Raw genomic sequence first — 20,634 nt, forward strand, 5'->3', positions numbered from 1 at the left:
ATATGTATATGGGGGCGGCGTGGCGAAGTTGGTAGAGTGGCCGTGCCAGCAATTGGAGGGTTGCTGGTTACTGGGGTTCGATCCCCACCTTCTACCATCCTAGTCACGTCCGTTGTGTCCTTGGGCAAGACACTTCACCCTTGCTCCTGATGGCTGCTGGTTAGCGCCTTGCATGGCAGCTCCCGCCATCAGTGTGTGAATGTGTGTGTGAATGGGTGAATGTGGAAATACTGTCAAAGCGCTTTGAGTACCTTGAAGGTAGAAAAGTGCTATACAAGTATAACCCATTTATAACCCATTTATGTGCTTTGCTATGGAGGTTTTTTCCCACTCCAGACTGGGCCCCCTTAGGAGCCCAGTCTAGATGGTATTTTTTTACTCAACCTCCCCCAGCGTTTACCTTTTTCACCTCTTTTACAGGGCGCCTTGTAGCGACCCATCAGGGTTCCTGTTCTGTAACCCTGTACCCTGTTTGTTTGTCTAATCTTGAACGGGTTTGTGCTGAAAACAAAGTTTCGCTGTACTTGTGCAATGACAATAAAGACCTACCTACCTATCTATTTTCATTTTTACTGTTCGATTAATTGACTTATTGATATCGGCCCAGGTACCATCAAAACTTTTTCCAAGGTGCAAGGGATGTTTGTTATTAGCGTATTGACTGCCTCCACTGCAGCACACGCAAACTTGCTGTTCCCTGTAAACAAATTTGATTGGCCAGGAGACAAAGGACCCAAGGCTCAACAATTTTGATTGGCAAACATGTCTGTCACTCAAATGCCGGTGAAGGCCGAGAAGGAAAAAAAAAACTCAGCATTTTGAGCTTAGGTCATCACAATATTTAAAACCTCAATGTCGAATTGACGTCGACTAATCGTGCAACCCTAGTTGGAAGAATATAATTGTCCTAAATGTATCACAAATACGGACGGCGTGGCGAAGTTGGTAGAGTGGCCGTGCCAGTAATCGGAGGGTTGCTGGTTACTGGGGTTCAATTCCCACCTTCTACCATCCTAGTCATGTCCGTTGTGTCCTTGGGCAAGACACTTCACCCTTGCTCCTGATGGGTGCTGGTTAGCGCCTTGTATGGCAGCTCCCGCCATCAGTGTGTGAATGGGTGAATGTGGAAATACTGTCAAAGCGCTTTGAGTACCTTGAAGGTAGAAAAGCGCTATACAAGTATAACCCATTTATCATTTATTTAAATATAAATAATTCAGATTTACAGGGATAGCGCTCTATCGCCATGGCGACGCAGGTTTACGGCCAAGATGCATTTAGAAGACATTCATAAGCATTGAAAAAACTACATGTTCTATAATTTTCACGCAAGCATAAGAAAAAAAGGCGTCACGACAAAAAAGTCCGCCTCGTTAGTAATGACCCCCCTTTATTTGAAATTTAAGCACTTTTGCCTGAATCACAGAGTGAGAGAATCAAATAAGAGGAATGTGCGTAGCTTCAAATTCACAGAAAAAAAACACTTCAGCGCAAACAAGCGAATAGGGGCCTTTATGTATGCTTTTTCCCATTTGTTTGCGACATGCGAAAAGTCTTTTAGAATGAAAGCGTTGACACAACGTAGGACAGGTGCTAATGACACACCTTAGCGCCGGTGATGAGCAGCGCTCCTCCTCTGAGGCCTTGTGCCATCACTCCAAGCTCTCTGGCCAACGGGGAAGCGAGCAGACTGTGAGAGATGAACTCAAAGCTTCTCCTGCTCACCTCGTCAACGCCACTGAGGAAAGACAAAGGGCCTGATTTACTAAGATCCAAACCCCACGCAGCGAACAGTGTGTGCAATCTATAAAATAGCATGTACTATAAGTGGACATGTTGCGTGTTATTTACTAAGACTGCGTGTGCAATTGAAAGTGATGCAGACCGCCTTCTTTAAATGATAATTTTGCGTGCACAATACAAGGCATCACCACGGAGACACTCGTTTACTGCACATTCATGTTATCATGCTCCTCCTCCCTGTGGCGTTTTGCTATGCTTCCAAACATGCAGGAGACAACTTATATTTTTCAACTTATATTCAATTGAATAGACTACAAAGACGAGATATTTAATGTTCGAACTGAGAAACATGTTTTTTTTGCAGTTCTAGAATTTAATGGCAGCAACACATTGCAAAAAAGTTGTCACAGAGGCATTTTAACCACTGTGTTACATGACCTTTCCTTTTAACAACACTCAGTAAACGTTTGGGAACTGAGGAGACCAATTTTTGAAGCTTTCCTATTCTTGCTTGATGTACAGCTTAAGTTGTTCAACAGTCCGGGGTCTCCGTTGTGGTATTTTAGGCCTCATAATGCGCCACACATTTTCAATGGGGGACAGGTCTGGACTACAGGCAGGCCAGTCTAGTACCCGCACTCTTTTACTACGAAGCCACGCTGTTGTAACACGTGGTTTGGCATTGTCTTGCTGAAATAAGCAGGGGCGTCCATGATAACGTTGCTTGGATGGCAACATATGTTGCTCCAAAACCTGTATGTACCTTTCAGCATTAATGGTGCCTTCACAGATGTGTAAGTTACCCATGCCTTGGGCACTAATACACCCCCATACCATCACAGATGCTGGCTTTTACACTTTGCGCCGAGAACACTCCAGATAGTTCTCTTCCTCTTTGGTCCGGAGAACACAACGTCCAGTTTCCAAAAACAATTTGAAATGTGAACTCGGCAGACCACAGAACACTTTTCTACTTTGCATCAGTCCATCTTAGATGAGCTCGGGCCCAGCGAAGTCGGCAACATTTCTGGGTGTTGTTGATAAATGGCTTTGGCTTTGCATAGTAGAGTTTTAATTTGCTTTTACAGATGTAGTGACCAACTGTAGTTACGGACAGTGGTTTTCTGAAGTGTTCCTGAGCCCATGTGGTGATATCCTTTACACACTGATGTCACTTTTTGATGCAGTACCGCCTGAGGGATCCAAGGTCCGTAATATCGTCGCTTACGTGCAGTGATTTCTCCAGATTCTCTGAACCTTTTGGACCGTCGATGTTGAAATCCCTAAATTCCTTGCAATAGCTCGTTCTAAATTGTTCTTAAACTGTTGGACAATTTGCTCAGGCATTTGTTGACAAAGTGGTGACCCTCGCCCCATCCTTGTTTGTGAATGACTGAGCATTTCATGTTAGCTGCTTTTATACCCAATCATGGCACCCACCTGTTCCCAATTAGCCTGTTCACCTGTGACATGTTCCAAATAAGTGTTTGATGAGCATTCCTCAACCTTCTCAGTCTTTTTGCCACTTGTGCCAGCTTTTTTTAAACATGTTGCAGGCATCAAATTCCAAATGAGCTAATATTTGCAAAAAATTAAGTTTTCCAGTTACAACATTAAGTATCTTGTCTTTGCAGTCTATTCAATGGAATTTAGGTTGAAAAGGATTTGCAAATCATTGTATTCTGTTTTTATTTACCATTTACTAGGGGTGTAACGGTACGTGTATTTGTATTGAACCGTTTCGGTACGGGGGTTCCGGTTCGGTTTCGGAGGTGTACCGAACGAGTTTCCACACGGACATATTAAGTAGCGTAACGCACGTTGTGTAAACAATGCACACCGAGGCACAACACACGACATGCTAGCAACTAACGGGCTACGATAGACTGACCATACGTCCTCTTTTCACCGGACATGTCCTCTTTTACGGAGCTGTCAGGGCGGAGTTTCTCAAATGCCTCAAATGTCCCGCATTTTGAGTTATGGTTGCGTGCATTAACAATGTACGTTCAGGGTTAAGAAGGGGTTAAAAACAAAACAAATTGTGCGTGCAGCAGCATTGGTGAGGGAGGGGCAGAGACAGAGAGAGCGAGAGAGTTATGATAAACGTGCATGCGTCGCCAGGCTCTGCTTTTTATCCATAGATTTATCACATTTCATTTTTTATTATCTATAGCAGGGGTGTCAAAAGTGTGCCCCGGAGGCCATTTGCGGCCCACAGCTAATGTTTTAAAGGCCCACGGCACATTCTAAAGATACTATTAAAATAAACAAAAACATAACAAAAGTGAAATAAAAAAGCTTAAAGGTGAAATGTAATTTAGAAAAAGTTGCAATGTTGACTAATAAAACAAAGCTGTTTTTTTTTCTTTCCAAGAGTCATTGCTCAAAACATAATATTGAATCAAAATCAATGTTATTATGAATTATTGACCTAACCAAGGTTCCCATTACTTCACATCAAATACCGGTATTCCACTAAGAAAAATATTTTTGGTGGAAGATTTTGCAAATTTGGTAAATAAATAACCCAAAAATGTATATTTTGTTGTTTTCTTACTGTACTGAAAATGAACCGAACAGTGACCTCTAAACCGAGGTACGTACCGAACTGAAATTTTTGTGTACCGTTACACCCCTACCATTTACACAATGTGCCAACTTCACTGCTTTTGAGGTTTGTATGTGAAATAAACAAACGTCATTAAAAAAATATTGACACCAAAACCGAATTTGTGGAGGATGTTTGTCTGATCATGCAGCCGTGTGTGGTGCTGTCATTTTACACGTCCGTCTGACAACCCTAAATAGTGCTCGCAAAACAGTGATCAGTGTTGATAAATCACACTGCGCATGCTAAATCATTATATTTGCATCTTCTCCCCCTAGTATCGTGGGCGTTTTGACCATCAGCATATATTTTGCATATTATTGAAGACAAAGACGCAAAATGGATTGAACACCTTATTCTGCTCACTTAACAGACAAAATCCACAGTGCACACGTTTATTGGATCAGCTTTGTGTGTGCAATCAAGTTTGCCCGTGTTTTAGTACACACAAACCTTTAGTAAATCAGGCCCAATGTGTTATCATAACAAGTATTAGGAAGACAAACAGAGACTCACCCCAGCGTCTCTAATGAGGGAAGTTCTTGCTTTGCTGGGTCAGGTACATCGTTGGCAGGTGATGTGATGGCAGCCTCTCTGACGACCTGAACGTGAAGAACTTGTGAGTTTCCCGAGGTCGTACATTACAGCAATAGCAAGCTCAATTCGACAAACTTGTATGTGCTTCTTCTGCAAAACGGACGGCGCGAGCAGAAACAGCTGGTCTGCTGGGTCGCTCTCTGGTTCTGGTTTCAGCACCGTCACAGCAAACTCTAACTTGGCTGGAAGGAAAAGAAGAGAGAACATACATAGATATAACAACATATTAAAATGCAAGATGTCCATAGTTTAGCACAGTGTTTTTCAACCTTTTTTGAGGCAAGGCACATTTTTTTCATTAAAAAATACGGAGGCACACCACCAGCAGGAAACGTTAAAAAATGAAACTCCACCAGGTCGTCGTGCCTTATTTTGAGTTTGTTTGTGTTTTCCTGTGTGTAGTGCTTTAGTTCTTGTCTTGCGCTGTTATTTTGGTGGCCCTTCCTGTTTTGTTGGTGTTTTCCTGTAGCAGTTTCATGTCTTCCTTTGAGCGCTATTCCCCGCACCTGCATTGTGTTCGCAAGCAAGACTATTTAAGTTGTTGCTATCGTTCTTTGTGTGGACATTGTTGATTGTCATGTCATGTACGGATGTACTTTGTGGACGCCGTAAGTTTTTGCTGTCATCCAGCATTTTGTTTCTGTTTACTTTGTAGCCAGTTCAGTTTTACTTTCGCTTTGCATAGCCTTTTCCTTTCCCTTTGGTTAATTTTTGGTGTAAGCATTACATACCTTTTCACCTGCACGCTGCCTCCCGCTGTGGTCTGCATATTGGGATCACAGCAAACCATCCTCGTCTCACCCGACACATTCCGACTTTTACAAAGCAATTAACTACCCGCTGCCACCTACTGACATGGAGTATTACGTGGTTACCATGCCGAGTTCTACACAGCACAGACACTAAGCAACGGCACATTATTTGCAGATTATAATTATTGATTTGCAAAAAAATATTTTTTGGACCAATTAGGTGAAGTTGCGTAATTTCCCACGGCACACCAGACAATATCTCACGGATCACTGGTGTGCCGGTTGAAAAACACTGCTTTAGTATGTACAGTGTATTTCTGAGCTGACTCACCGTCGGTGCCGTGAAGGAGGACGGAGCCGGAGCGCGGCGTCAGACAGGCCAAAGGTTGGTGACTTTGAGTGTGCAGCCAGCCGAGGAAGGCGGTCTGGATCTCATCCACTTCGTCCTCTTGCTTCTGTGGGGAAATTGTGAAAAATAACACATAAGGACACAATAGGGGTACTAATAAGCAGAATTGCTGCCCACTGCTCCCCTCACCTCCCAGGTGGTGAACAAGGGGATGGGTCAAATGCAGAGGACAAATTTCACCACACCTAGTGTGTGTGTGACAATCATTGGTACTTTAACTTAACTTAACTTAATTAGAATATGCAATTTCGGGAGAAGTTGCGTTTAAATCCTGTATGTGCACAAGCCGCTGATACACATAAGTGGAACTGAAATGCTAACGTTAGCATGCTGACAGTTAGAATGGGAGAAGTTATTTGATTCTAATGCATGTAAAAATAGCTAAAAAAGCTAGCATGCCAACCGTCCCTCAAAAGTTACGCACGCTATAAAGAGTGTCAGTTTGAAGTTAGTGCTGCTGCGCAATACGTCCTCTTAGCAACCCACTAATCCTTAGGCCAATATGACACATTTAAGTAATATAACAATCAATAAAGTTGCTCAGAAGCAAGATAGCCTTCTCTAACAGGTCTGTAGTCGTCGTCTGACGCCACTCCATCACTCCATCAAAACACACTTTGCTTAAATGCACACTCACCCAACCTGCTAATTGTTTGCATTGATTCATATTATATATTTCATGTAAAAGGTTTGAATGCCATTCATAAATATTATTTGCAGCCGTGTGGTAACCGTAATGAATAAAAACACTGCGCTGGATCTGTGTGGTCTTTACAAGATTGTGACATAACTGCATTGCACCTTGCACTGCAAACATAGTTGACTTAAGACTTACATGGCAGGTGTTGATAAGACTTTCCTGCTGTGAGATGTTACATGATGTTGGTGGTGTACAACCTATTTTGCTAAAAAAAAATACTAAATGCATTACTTTTAGAGATGTCCGATAATGGCTTTTTTACCGATATCCGATACTCCGATCTTGTCCAACGCTTAATTACCGATTCCGATATCAACCGATACCGATATACAGTCGTGGAATTAACACATTATTATGCCTAATTTTGTTGTATATTGTAGCATCCCGGAAGAGTTACTGCTGCAAGGGGTTCTGGGTATTTGTTCTGTTGTGTTTATGTTGTGTTACGGTGCAGATGTTCTCCCATGATGTGTTTGTCATTCTTGTTTGGTGTGGGTTCACAGTGACGCATATTTGTAACAGTGTTAAAGTTGTTTATACGGCTACCCTCAGTGTGACCTGTATGGCTGTTGATCAAGTATGCCTTGCATTCACTCGTGTGTGTAAAAGCCGCATATATTATATGACTGGGCTGTTTGTATGGAGGAAAAGCGGACGTGACGACAGGTTGTAGAGGACGCTAAACGCAGTGCCTTTAAGGCACGCCCCCAATAATGTTGTCCGGGTGGAAATCGGGAGATATTCGGGAGAATGGTTGCCCCGGGAGATTTTCGGGAGGGGCACTAAAATTCGGGAGTCTCCCGGGAATATCGGGAGGTTGAAACCGATACCGATAATTTCCGATATTACATTTTAAAGTATTTATCGATAAGAGTGTGGAATCAATAAGGAATATTGATATTGGTATATATAAAATCTTAACAAGATACATTCATACACAACAATACAGCGCAAAATTATTCCTGACACTCACCAGTTGATTCAGAGGCTGGAGGCGAATGGAGGATGCAACTTTCACTGTCGATTTTACCGGCCTAATTCTCACTGTGGAGTGTGGCGAGATGTTAAGTCTGGTGGTCAAAGGTGGTGGGATCTGGTACATATAAATATAAAAAGGATGAAGTATGATTTGCTCAAATAATGACGTATATGAGCAAATTATGGATGTCTCACCCAGACTTTCCCGCAGTGGATCATTCCCTTGCTGGGCCTTCTTTGCTCCTCTGCCAGCTCGTCCACATCATGGCATATCAAACGAACCACCGTGGCTTCCTCTTTCACCTCCTCGCCAGCTCCCTCCTTCTGTTTCTCCGCAGCCGACTTAGTTCTCTCCTTGGCCTCCCTGGGGGAAGCCACCCTGGAGAGCAGGCCAAAGGTCACTGCGGGCAGACCTCCAGTGAGGCTGGCATCCGATCCGTGGCCCCAAGGTAAGACGTGGAGCACGCTTGGAGCGATGTGACTCGCGTCGCCGAGAGACAGGGGAGGTGCACCGCATACTCTGTAGCGCGAGTCCTGGAGGAGGGCGGGGACATCCGGTACAGAGGGGAGCTCCTTGATTGGGTCACGTGTGCCCTTTGTCATGTAACCAAACAGACTTTTTAGGCCCCACTGCTGACTCTGAGGCACAGAGGTGGACACAGTTTGGGACGGTGGATCTGACACGCCGTGAGGAGGCTGAGAGGAACCCTCGGGGCGAGCGGTGTGGTTCTTTGGGGACACGATGAGCTCTGTGAAGGGCTCCAGGCGACCAAAAGGCACAGACGGCGACAAGGACACTGCAGGAGGTTAGCAAAGAGGACTATTTGAAGTGTAGTACCTATTAGGGTTGTCCCGATACCAAAATGTATTTCGATACTTTTCTAAATAAAAGGGGACCACAAAAATTGAATTATTGGCTTTATTTTTAACAAAAAATGTTTCTTATTGCAATCCAAGAACAATTTAGTCCTTAAATAAAATAGTGAACATACTAGACAACTTGTCTTTTAGTAGTAAGTAAGCAAACAAAGGCTCCTAATTTGGGTGCTTACGTATGCAGTAACATATTGTGTCATTTATCTACCTATTATTTTGTCGACATTATGAAGGACAAGCGGTAGAAAATTCATTATTAATCTACTTGTTTATTTACTGTTAATATCTCTTTTTTTCCCTGTTTCAACATGTTCTATCTACACTTCTGTTCAAATGTAATAATCACTTATTCGTCTGTTGTTTGATACTTTACATTAGTTTTGGATGATACCACCCATTTAGGTATCGATCCGATACCAAGTAGTTGTCAGGTGTAGATCCACCCATGGCATTTGTTTACATTCAGGCGCACTAGCTTTTGTTAGCAGTGACACCGGTGAGCAATTGTATCCTCCTACGGTGTGTAGTGAAGCATGTTTAGCTATTCCTCGTCCTGCAGTGATAATGATACTTGTAAGAAACATACTTTATTTGTCGCCATGGAGGCGAGGATTAGTGATTTAGAAGTAGCTACAACACTGCCGACTGCGGATGGACGTTAGCCATGTTAAAAGCAATTCAGTGCATTTCAGTGTTATAGCTTCACCTTTATCATTAGTTTTTAAGCCAAAACGCGTGCATTCTCCCTTTTCTGTCTACACACTTTGTCTGCTTGTAGGTACTCAGTGATTGTGCGCTGCCAAACATGCTACTCTGCTCGTAAAACCAGCAATGCCACGGCAAAAAAAAAAAGAAACCGGTACTTTTTAGAAGCAGTATAGTATTGTTTATGATCCATTAGTATTGCGGTACTTTACTAATACCAGTATACCGTACAACCCTAGTACCTATATTAAAGCAGAACTGCACTTTTTGGGGAATTTTGCCAAATTCTTAAGTAAGACAAGAACATATGTTTTTCTTTTTTTATGCATTCTAAGTGATAGAATACGGCAAGTACGAGGTGGTTACCAATGCAGCTAATTATACTCTATTCCGCCTGTAAAGCCCTCTAAAAAACATCCAAAAAACACCAACAATATCCCATTTACATCTTGTGACTTGAATATTAACCAAGTATTAGCGATATTGTGATAAGCGCTAACGCAAATTATCTTTTTTTTTAGCGGCATCACGATCACAAGGAGCTAACTAGCTTATGCTGCTATATTGAGCTGCTGCATCGCCTCTGAGTTGGTGAAAGTTAATTGTAGATTATAAATCATGCCTCATCTACCTCACTTTGATAATAGAAGGTTGTGGACCTAAACCGAGAAGTTGGTCAACTTTGACATCCAACTTATTAAAGTTAAAGTACCCATGATTGTCACACACACACTAGGTGTGGCGAAATTATTCTCTGCATTTGACCCATCACCCTTGATCACCCCCTGGGAGGTGAGGGGAGCAGTGAGCAGCAGCGGTGGCCGCGCCCGGGAATTATTTTTGGTGATTTAACCCCCAACTCCAACCCTTGATGCTGAGTGCCAAGCAGGGAGGTAATGGGTCCCATTTTTATAGTCTTTGGTATGACTCGGCCGGGGTTTGAACTCATGACCTACCGATCTCAGTTAGCACTTAGCAATACCGCTACTTGCTGGATCTGTTTATCACTTAGCTTCTAAAACTTGTATCGCATCTGTCAGATGTGTATCTAAGTTATCACAAAACTTTGTGTTTCAATGAGTTCCCGGCGAGCAGACAAAAGCTGTCTTTGATCTTACCAATCAAAAGGCTTGTAAAACTCCACTGTGTAGGATGGGAAACAACATGAAGGTGTCGGTTTCTTTGATCTATTGTAATCCACGGGAAGATTTTGTCATGACCCGAGATCTACAAAGCGGAGAGGAAGCAGGACCTGACGCAAGCTCCAGGCATCTTTTCTTTGAACTGTTTTATGACCGAGGGAAACGGCTGTTTACGACCCCCTCTCCCCTTAGAAACAGCTGTTGCTATGTTATCAGAGAATATCCAAATAAAAGAGGAGGCGTGGACCTTTTTCGTCAGAGCGTGGTGGAAGACTATACAAAGAGTACAGCCCAGACGTTTCTCCTCAATGAGCTAAATTGAATTCCGTCTCTGTTTAATTCCTTGCTTCTCGTCTGTTTAATAGATGTCATCAGTTTAATAGATGTCATCAGTGTTTGAACCTGACAGCATCTTCCTCATATTCAAACTAAAAAATATACCTTTAAGGATCATAATTTGACACAAAGTAGTTAGTCTTCTCTCATGAAGTCTGCCATGATTAGTAGTAGTTCTTGTTGAAAGGAAAAGTGAATGTTGTGATATGTCTGTGGAATGAATACGCCATCGTATGCATAAAATGCCAAAAATATGTAAATATCACATGTTATTATGAATGTTACTACATTACATATGTACTTACAGCATGTATACAAAACATTGACGGACGTTTTTGGATGTTTTTTTAGAGCGTGTAAAAGTCAAAAACGAGCGATTCCCATTGGCTCCATTGTTAGCTGACTTTTGCTAGCATTTATTTACGAGTTAGAATGCATGAAAAAAGAAAAACGTGTTCTGGTCTTACATAAGGATTGTGAATGATAGACAAAATTCCAAAAAGAGTGCAATTTCCCTTTAAAAGCTAAGAACATGTTACTTTAAAAAATGGACAGTAAGGCAAAAAAAAAAAGGTAGTAAAGGTTTGACACTGGAACCGATTTTTTTTTTTTAAATAGGTTCCAGATCATAACCGGCATTATTTTTTGTTTAAAGTTAAAAGTACCATCACACACACACTAAGTGTGGTGAAATTTGTACCTTGCATTTGACCCATCCCCTTGGTCACCCCCTGGGAGGTTAGGGGAGCAGTGAGCAGCAGCGGTGGCCGCGCCCGGGAATCATTTTTGGTAATTTAACCCCCAATTCCAACCCTTGATGCTGAGTGCCAAGCAGGGAGGTAATGGCTCCCATTTTTATTGTCTTCAGTATGACTCGGTCGGGTTTTGAACTCACAACCTACCGATTTCAGGGCGGACACTCTAACCACTTTTACTAAAGGTTTATTTATTTAAAAGGGGCAGTATGTGCCAGTATATAGCAAGGATACTAAATTCCAACATAAAAACAGGTTGACACAACAGCACAATACAATACACAGACTGAAAAAACAAAAACACAAGCATATAGCAACAGTAATGATGAAATAAAATGTAAAATGTCCGCATATAGGGATGGGATTGTGTTTAATTTAAGAGGTTCCACTTCCCCAAAAGTCATACCTATCTGGATGAAGATGACCGTGTGGTTGTCCACCCATACGGGGAAGACGGCATGTTGGAAAACGACTCTTATCTGATCCAAAAGATGCTCCTCGAGCGCGCCGCTGTGGAGCTCCTAAAAAGAAGTCATGCACAGAAAATCATGATGATGCAAGAGCTGGGAAAATATTTTGACTCGGGGGGCCACATTGAGAGAAAAAAATGTGTCTGGGGGGGCCAATGTGTATGTGTGTGTAAATGATATATACACATGTAGCTGTAAAAATCTGCTGTACAGAATGTGTGATTGGGTCCCTTTTTTTCCGGGAACACTAATACCAAAAGTCACAACGTCCGATAGAGTTCTAAAAAAGTTATGACAGACCAACTCAAAAAAACGGAATGGAATTTTAAAGTTTTTTACTCAATGGGACACCCAAAATGTACAAGAAAATGAAGCAAGTGGGATTTACAAAATTAAATATGAACAATAAAACACTGAATATTAACAACATTATCAGCACTGCCTAGTTTCTATTTTTGGGAGGTGCCCGTCAGGGGGAGGAGTAGCAGTGTGTATTCAGAGCAGTAACAGCCAATCAGCAGTGTGTATTCAGAGCAGTAACAGCCAATCAGCAGTGTGTATTCAGAGCAGTAACAGCCAATCAGCAGTGCATATTCAGAGCGCATGTAGTCAGTGCTTAGCGTTTAGCAGGTAATCATCAGGCTGCGGACTCTCCCCAAATGATAATAAACACCTCCCAGTCAACTACTAGTAACATCAGTATGAGCCCGTTGACCTTCTAGAAATATAAAAGGCAGCTCAGCTCGCTCGCAGTCCTGGCTTGAGGTGAAGGCTAATTCGCTTTCAGCGTAACGTTAGCTCATTTTGTGGTGTGCGTATGTGTGTGTGTTACGGACAGCAAAGCCCTGTCTGTCTGTTATTTCACTTTACCTTTTTCTGTGTTGATTGAGCTGTGTTGAAGCAGCAAAAAATGACATTATGTTAAATGAAGAGTTTCTGTCTCTGATAGTTGATATAATAATGTAAGTGCATCATTAAAGGCCTACTGAAACCCACTACTACCGACCACGCAGTCTGATAGTTTATATATCAATGATGAAATCTTAACATTATAACACATGCCAATACGGCCGGGTTAACTTATAAAGTGACATTTTAAATTTGCCGCTAAACTTCCGGTTCGAAACGCCTCTGAGGATGACGTATGCGCGTGACGTAGCCCGACGAACACGGGTATGCCTTCCACATTGAAGCCAATATGAAAAAGCTCTGTTTTCATTTCATAATTCCACAGTATTCTGGACATCTGTGTTCGTGAATCTGTTTCAATCATGTTCATTGCATTATGGAGAAGGAAGCCAAGCAAGCAAAGAAGAAAGTTGTCGGTGCGAAATGGACGTATTTTTCGAACGTAGTCAGCCACAACAGTACACAGCCGGCGCTTCTTTGTTTACATTCCCGAAAGATGCAGTCAAGATGGAAGAACTCGGATAACAGAGACTCTAACCAGGAGGACTTTTGATTTGGATACACAGACGCCTGTAGAGAACTGGGACAACACAGACTCTTACCAGGATTACTTTGATTTGGATGACAAAGACGCAGACGTGCTACTGTGAGTATGCAGCTTTGGCTTTTTTTTGCGTATGTACGTAACTTTTTTAAAATATATAAGCTTTATGAACCTTGGGTTAGGTGAACGGTCTTTTGGGCTGAGTGATTGTGTGTGTTGATCATGTGTTTGAATTGTATTGGCGTGTTCTATGGAGCTAGGAGCTAGCAGAGGAGCTAGGAGCTAGCATAACACGTACCGTACCGTAAGTGCGCGTCACGTACGTAACTTTTTAAAAATATATAAGCTTTATGAACCTTGGGTTAGGTGAACGGTCTTTTGGGCTGAGTGATTGTGTGTGTTGATCGGGTGTTTGAATTGTATTGGCGTGTTCTATGGAGCTAGGAGCTAGCAGAGGAGCTAGGAGCTAGCATAACAAACACGCAGGTGTTATTATGCAGGATTAATTTGTGGCATATTAAATATAAGCCTGGTTGTGTTGTGGCTAATAGAGTATATATATGTCTTGTGTTTATTTACTGTTGTAGTCATTCCCAGCTGAATATCAGGTACCGTGAGTATGCAGCCTTGGCTGCTAAACATTCGATAACTTGACCGTATGTGCGCGTCACGTACGTAACTTTTTAAAAATATATAAGCTTTATGAACCTTGGGTTAGGTAAACGGTCTTTTGGGCTGAGTGATTGTGTGTGTTGATCAGGTGTTTGAATTGTATTGGCGTGTTCTATGGAGCTAGGAGCTAGCAGAGGAGCTAGGAGCTAGCATAACAAACACGCAGGTGTTTTTATGCAGGATTAATTTGTGGCATATTAAATATAAGCCTGGTTGTGTTGTGGCTAATAGAGTATATATATGTCTTGTGTTTATTTACTGTTGTAGTCATTCCCAGCTGAATATCAGGTCACCCCCGGCTCTCACAGCATCTTCCCTATCTGAATAGCTTCAACTCCCCACTAGTCCTTCACTTGCACTTTACTCATCCACAAATCTTTCATCCTCGCTCAAATTAATGGGGAAATTGTCGCTTTCTCGGTCCGAATCTCTCTCACTTCATGCGGCCATCATTGTAAACAATAGGGAACTTTGCGTATATGTTCAACTGACTACGTCACGCTACTTCCGGTAGGTGCAAGCCTTTTTTTTATCAGATACCAAAAGTTGCAATCTTTATCGTCGTTGTTCTATACTAAATCCTTTCAGCAAAAATATGGCAATATCGCGAAATGATCAAGTATGACACATAGAATAGATCTGCTATCCCCGTTTAAATAAAAAATATTCATTTCAGTAGGCCTTTAAGCCTACATGAACGCCATGGTGTTCAGGGATGAATAGTCTCTCCTATTGCTATTGTACCATTTTTTCAGCTATAGTTACATTAATCATTAGTAATGGAGCAGCCTAGTTTTGAATGGCAGGGTCCCTGCTTTCACATGTTGACAAAAATATAACATTTACATAAAATCAACTACAGGCTTCCCAAATGCTGTAATAAATTAAGCATGATGAGTTGACTTGAAACTGTTTAATGTTGCACTTTTTATATGTAGAAGAAAAGTTTTGTCATTTTATTTAATCTGAGCAACAACTTGAGGCAGTTTAATGTTGATTAACGTGGGCAGAATTATTATAGTGTTCCCAATGTTAAAAGGATAAAGCCATTGTTTACAAATTTGGTAAATAAATAACCAAAACATTTATATTTTGTTGTTCTCTTACTGTACCGAAAATGAACCGAACCGTGACCTCTAAACCGAGGTACGTACCGAACCGAAATTTTTGTACACCGTTACACCCCTAGGTCATACGCCAACTTATATTCTTGTCTTCGTGAAAGAAAGGAATCTATGTGTGTTAAACATGATTTTACTATCATTAAAAACCTTTAACTTGTTCACAAAAACTTTACTTGTATATGTATAAATGTTATATATGAATGAGGTAGATCCCCTCCACTTGGCCAATTGAAAAGTAGTTTGCCTGCAGAAAAAGTGTGGGCACCCCTGATTTACATCATACAATAATTTGTGCATTTTTTCTAGCACGTCTGTCCTCCTGTGATCAGAGAACCTCCTCTGCAGTCCGCGTCGCTGCAGACATGAAGCGTCAGGGGGAGGAGCAAGACGGCAAGCTACGTGACGCTAAAGTATATTTGTAACCTTAATAACCTACAATAGCACCACGCCATTAGCGGCTATATACTGTGAGTGAGCATGAGCATTTAGAAGGACATACCAAGATCTCCCAGTCATCCGACGACAGAGGCTCCACAAAGACTTGATGTACTGACGAGACTTGCTGACATGGTCTCAAGAAGCCCTGCAAAATACAACTTTTTTGAGTACCTTTCTTTTCTTTCTTTTAGTTTATTTCGAACATGAACACATTTACATCATAATACATCACACAATTTCATATCATTTCATTTACATCATGCCCGAAAAGGAGTAGGAAGAAGCAAAGCTTATTTAATCCTACCCCTTTCCCACTTCAAAGCATTTACAATTATATAAAATCATTTACTGACCTTTTTATATAATAAAATAACATCTATGAATTAGTATATACAACAGTTTGCAATATGTAATTAATTAATTCAGTCATTATTAACATACTGAGATGAAGAATATTTTCAATAAGGTTGGAAGTTTTTCTCATAATTCTTCTTCTTTGTACTTTGTAAGCACTATTAATTTAAACAACCTCTTAAACTGGATCATGTCAGTACAATTTTTAACTTCTTTACTTAATCCATTCCATAATTTAATTCCACATACCGTTATGCTAAAAGTTTTAAGTGTTGTACGTGCATATAAATGTTTTAAATTATTTTTTCCTCTAAGGTTATACATCTCCTCTTTAGTTGAGAAGAAATGTTGTACATTCTTTGGTAGCAGGTTATAGTTTGCTTTGTACATCATTTTAGCTGTTTGCAATTTTACCAAATCACCAAACTTTAATATTTTTGACTTAATAAATAAAGGGTTTGTATGTTCTCTATATCCAACATTATGTATTATTCTAACTGATCTTTTTTGTAACATGGTTAACGAATGTAGCGCACATTTGTAGTTATTTCCCCATATTTCTGCACAATAACTCAGATATGGTAACACTAGTGAGCAGTAGAGAATATGAAGTGATTTTTGGCCCAGGACGTGTTTTGTTTTATTCATTATTGAAATGTTTTTTGCTACCTTATGTTGTATGTTTTGTATATGAGATTTCCAGTTCATTTTATCATCTATTAATACTCCCAAAAATCTGGTTTCTTTTACCCTTTCGATGTCTACTCCGTCTATTTGTATTTGCGTATGATGCTCTTTCCTACTATTACCAAATAGCATTATTTTAGTTTTACTGAGATTCAAAGATAGTCTGTTTTTGTCAAACCATCTTTTTAATTTGTTCATTTCTTCTGTTATTATTTGTATTATCTTCTGTGTGTTCTCTCCTGAACAGAAAGCAGTTGTATCATCTGCAAATAAAACTAACTTTAAGTCCTTTGTAACTTTACAAATGTCGTTTATATAAAGATTAAACAATTTTGGTCCCAGTACCAGTGCCTGACAGCTCATTCAAAAGGACCAGACACTTACTTCTTCTCCATCCCGCAGGCCCAGCTTCTCTCCCAGATGCCTGCAGATCTCCACACGATGGGCGTCAACACTGGAGGAGGAGCTTCGGTTGAGAGTCCAGCTGAGGAACACTGGAGGTCCATGAGTGCTGGACAACTCCAAGGCTTGATTCTAGGACACAAGTGCATTGTTTTTGACAGATTGGCGTCACGCTGCAGTAACTTATCCAACCAGTCAGCATAAGTAAGGGAACTACCACATACATACACTATATTGCCAAAAGTATTTGGCCACCCATCCAAATGATGCCACAGGTGTATAAAATCAAGCACTTAGGCATGGAGACTGTTTCTACAAACATTTGTGAAAGAATGGGCCCCTCTCAGTGATTTCCAGCGTGGAACTGTCATAGGATGCCACCTTTGCAACAAATCCAGTCGTGAAATTTCCTCGCTCCTAAATATTCCAAAGTCAACTGTGGGCTTTATTATAAGAAAATGGAAGCGTTTGGGAACAACAGCAACTCAGCCACCAAGTGGTAGGCCACGTAAACTGACAAGAGAGGGGTGCGCATAGTGCAAAGACTTTCTGCACAGTCAGTTGCTACAGAGCTCCAAACTTCATGTGACCTTCCAATTAGCCCACGTACAGTACGCAGAGAGCTTAATGGAATGGCTTTCCATGGCCGAGCCGCTGCATCTAAGCCATACATCACCAAGTCCAATGCAAAGCGTGGGATGCAGCGGTGTACAGCAGTGGTCCCCCAACCGTTTTGTAGCTGCTCTTGAAAATTTGTCCCACGGACCGGGGGGGCTGGGGGGTATTTTATTTATTTTTTTCATAATGAAATACAATCATGTGTGCTTACGGACTGTATCCCTGCAGACTGTATTGATCTATATCAGCGGTGCCCATTACGTCGATCGCAAGCTACCGGTCGATCGCGGAGGATGTGTCAGTCGATCGCCAGCCAGGCATTAAAAAAAATAGACCTAAAAATGAGCGATCATAAATCTTCGCTATGACGTCACTTTCGTCACTTGATTGAAATTCAAGGCACCCGAGGATCTTGTGAAATGATGCTAGTTGCTGCCAGCTCAGTGTGAAGGAAAAAAGGCGAGAAACACTTTTTATTTCAACCATACCTCCCGTCAAAAGCCTAAAGACTGACCGCACAGTTCCTGTCTTCACAATAAAAGTGCTGCTCTATTTTGCTAACAAAATAAGAGTCTCCGAAAGCCAGCGCAAACAAGCTAGAAAGCTACGGAGTTTGCCGCCAATGTATTTCTTGTAAAGTGTATACAAACGAATATGGACGCTGGACAAATAAGATGCCAAAAACCAACCACTTTCTTGTGGTATTAGACAGAAAGGAGGAACTTTTTTTCTTCTCCATTTGAAAATGTGGACGTTATCAGCACGAGTCTGATTCCAATCAATGCAAGTCATCAGAATCAGGTAATACACCAACGTATATTCTTGTCTTCATGAAAGAAAGGAATCTATATGTTAAACATGCATGTATATTCATTAAAACACCTTTAACATGTGAACAAAAACGGCAAAATAAATGTAATTATATATATATAAATGTATATATATATATATACACTACCGTTCAAAAGTTTGGGGTCACCCAAACAATTTTGTGGAATAGCCTTCATTTCTAAGAACAAGAATAGACTGTCGAGTTTCAGATGAAAGTTCTCTTTTTCTGGCCATTTTGAGCGTTTATTTGACCCCACAAATGTGATGCTCCAGAAACTCAATCTGCTCAAAGGTCAGTTTTGTAGCTTCTGTAACGAGCTAAACTGTTTTCAGATGTGGGAACATGATTGCACAAGGGTTTTCTAATCATCAATTAGCCTTCTGAGTCAATGACCAAACACATTGTACCATTAGAACACTGGAGTGATAGTTGCTGGAAATGGGCCTCTATACACCTATGTAGATATTGCACCAAAAACCAGACATTCGCAGCTAGAATAGTCATTTACCACATTAGCAATGTATAGAGTGTATTTCTTTAAAGTTAAGACTAGTTTAAAGTTATCTTCATTGAAAATAAGGACATTTCAATGTGACCCCAAACTTTTGAACGGTAGTGTATATATATATATATATATATATATATATATATATATATATATATATATATATATATATATATATATATATATATATATATATATGTGTGTGTGTATATATATGAGGTAGATCACCTCGACTTGGTCATTTAAAAAGTAGCTCGCCTGCTGAAAAATTGTGGGCACCCCTGATCTATATTGATATATAATGTATATATTGTGTTTTTTATGTTGATTTAAGAAAAAATAAATAAATAAATAAAACATTTTATTTCTTGTGCGGCCCGGTACCAATCGGTCCGGTGGTTGGGGACCACTGGTGTAAAGCACATCACCACTGGACTCTAGAGTAGTGGAGACACGTTCACTGGAGTGATGAATCACAATTTCCCATCTGGCAATCTGATGGACGAGTCTGCAGGTTTGGAGGTTGCCAGGAGAACGCTACATTTGTGTTGGTGGAGGAGAAATTATGGTGTGGGGTTGGTTGTTCAGGAGTTGGGCTGGGCCCCTAAGTTCCAGTGAAAGGAACTTTAAATGCTCCAGGATACCAAAACATGTTGGACAATTCCATGTTCCCAACCTTGTGGGAACAGTTTGGAGCGGGCCCCTTCCTCTTCCAACATGACTGTGCACCAGTGTGCAAAGCAAGGTCCATAAAGACGTGGATGACAGAGTCTGGTGTGGATGAACTTGACTGGCCTGCACAGAGTCCTGACCTGAACCCGATAGAACACCTTTGGGATGCATTAGAACGGAGACTGAGAGCCAGGCCGTCAGTGTGTGACCTCACCAATGCTCTTTTGGAAGAATGGTTGAAAATTCCTATAAACACACTCCTTGTGGACAGCCTTCCCAGAAGAGTTGAAGCTGTAATAGCTGCAAAAGGTCATATTGAACCCTATGGGTTAGGAATGGGATGGCACTTCTAGTTCATATGTGAGTCAAGGCAGGTGGCCAAATACTTTTGGCAATATAGTGTATGTTCAACAGATATTACAAATATAATATATGTTGATTCACTAATTACATGCTCATACTGCCAAAACAGACCTGAAAAATAACAGTGACACTGTGTTGTTTTCAATAAATTGGCTACAGTGGAACTTTGAGTGACAAAACGAGTGTTTGTGGGTTGAAAGCAGGTGAAATGTTTGGCTAACTTTAGCTAGCTCGTCACGACGGCTAACCCAAGCGAGCTTACCTCGTTCAGGGAAAGGTGGGAAATGAACTTCGACGAAAGATGAAGGAAGCAGTTTTTCGTGTTGTTAAACACAATTGTAACGGGTTGAATACCGCGACTGCTAAACATATTTGGCTCCCATTGGACTGGTATACGTCGATATTGTTGCTACATGTGTCACAAACTCGTAGTCAATCGA

General features: G+C 41.1%; 1 protein-coding gene across 6 annotated transcripts in view; it reads right to left on the minus strand.

Moving 5' to 3' along the window:
- Nucleotides 1-20,634, minus strand: part of pex1 (peroxisomal biogenesis factor 1) — a 78,301-nt gene that overhangs the window by 31,785 nt on the left and 25,882 nt on the right. For 3 of the 6 annotated variants that reach the window (XM_062047212.1, XM_062047211.1, XM_062047216.1), the window contains 9 exons: nt 17,187-17,336; nt 15,823-15,906; nt 12,011-12,125; nt 7,986-8,587; nt 7,786-7,905; nt 6,035-6,158; nt 5,027-5,133; nt 4,871-4,956; nt 1,606-1,738 (listed from right to left, as the gene is read on the minus strand). In XM_062047212.1, coding sequence (XP_061903196.1) covers nt 1,606-1,738; nt 4,871-4,956; nt 5,027-5,133; nt 6,035-6,158; nt 7,786-7,905; nt 7,986-8,587; nt 12,011-12,125; nt 15,823-15,906; nt 17,187-17,336 — 1,521 coding nt within the window. Of the gene's footprint in view, nt 1-1,605; nt 1,739-4,870; nt 4,957-5,026; nt 5,134-6,034; nt 6,159-7,785; nt 7,906-7,985; nt 8,588-12,010; nt 12,126-15,822; nt 15,907-17,186; nt 17,337-20,456 lie in introns of all 6 variants that reach the window. The other 3 variants (XM_062047215.1, XM_062047214.1, XM_062047213.1) reach the window with 3 other exon arrangements.

Source organism: Entelurus aequoreus, linkage group LG05, assembly GCF_033978785.1.
Source record: "Entelurus aequoreus isolate RoL-2023_Sb linkage group LG05, RoL_Eaeq_v1.1, whole genome shotgun sequence".
In the NCBI taxonomy this organism is placed as follows: domain Eukaryota; kingdom Metazoa; phylum Chordata; class Actinopteri; order Syngnathiformes; family Syngnathidae; genus Entelurus; species Entelurus aequoreus.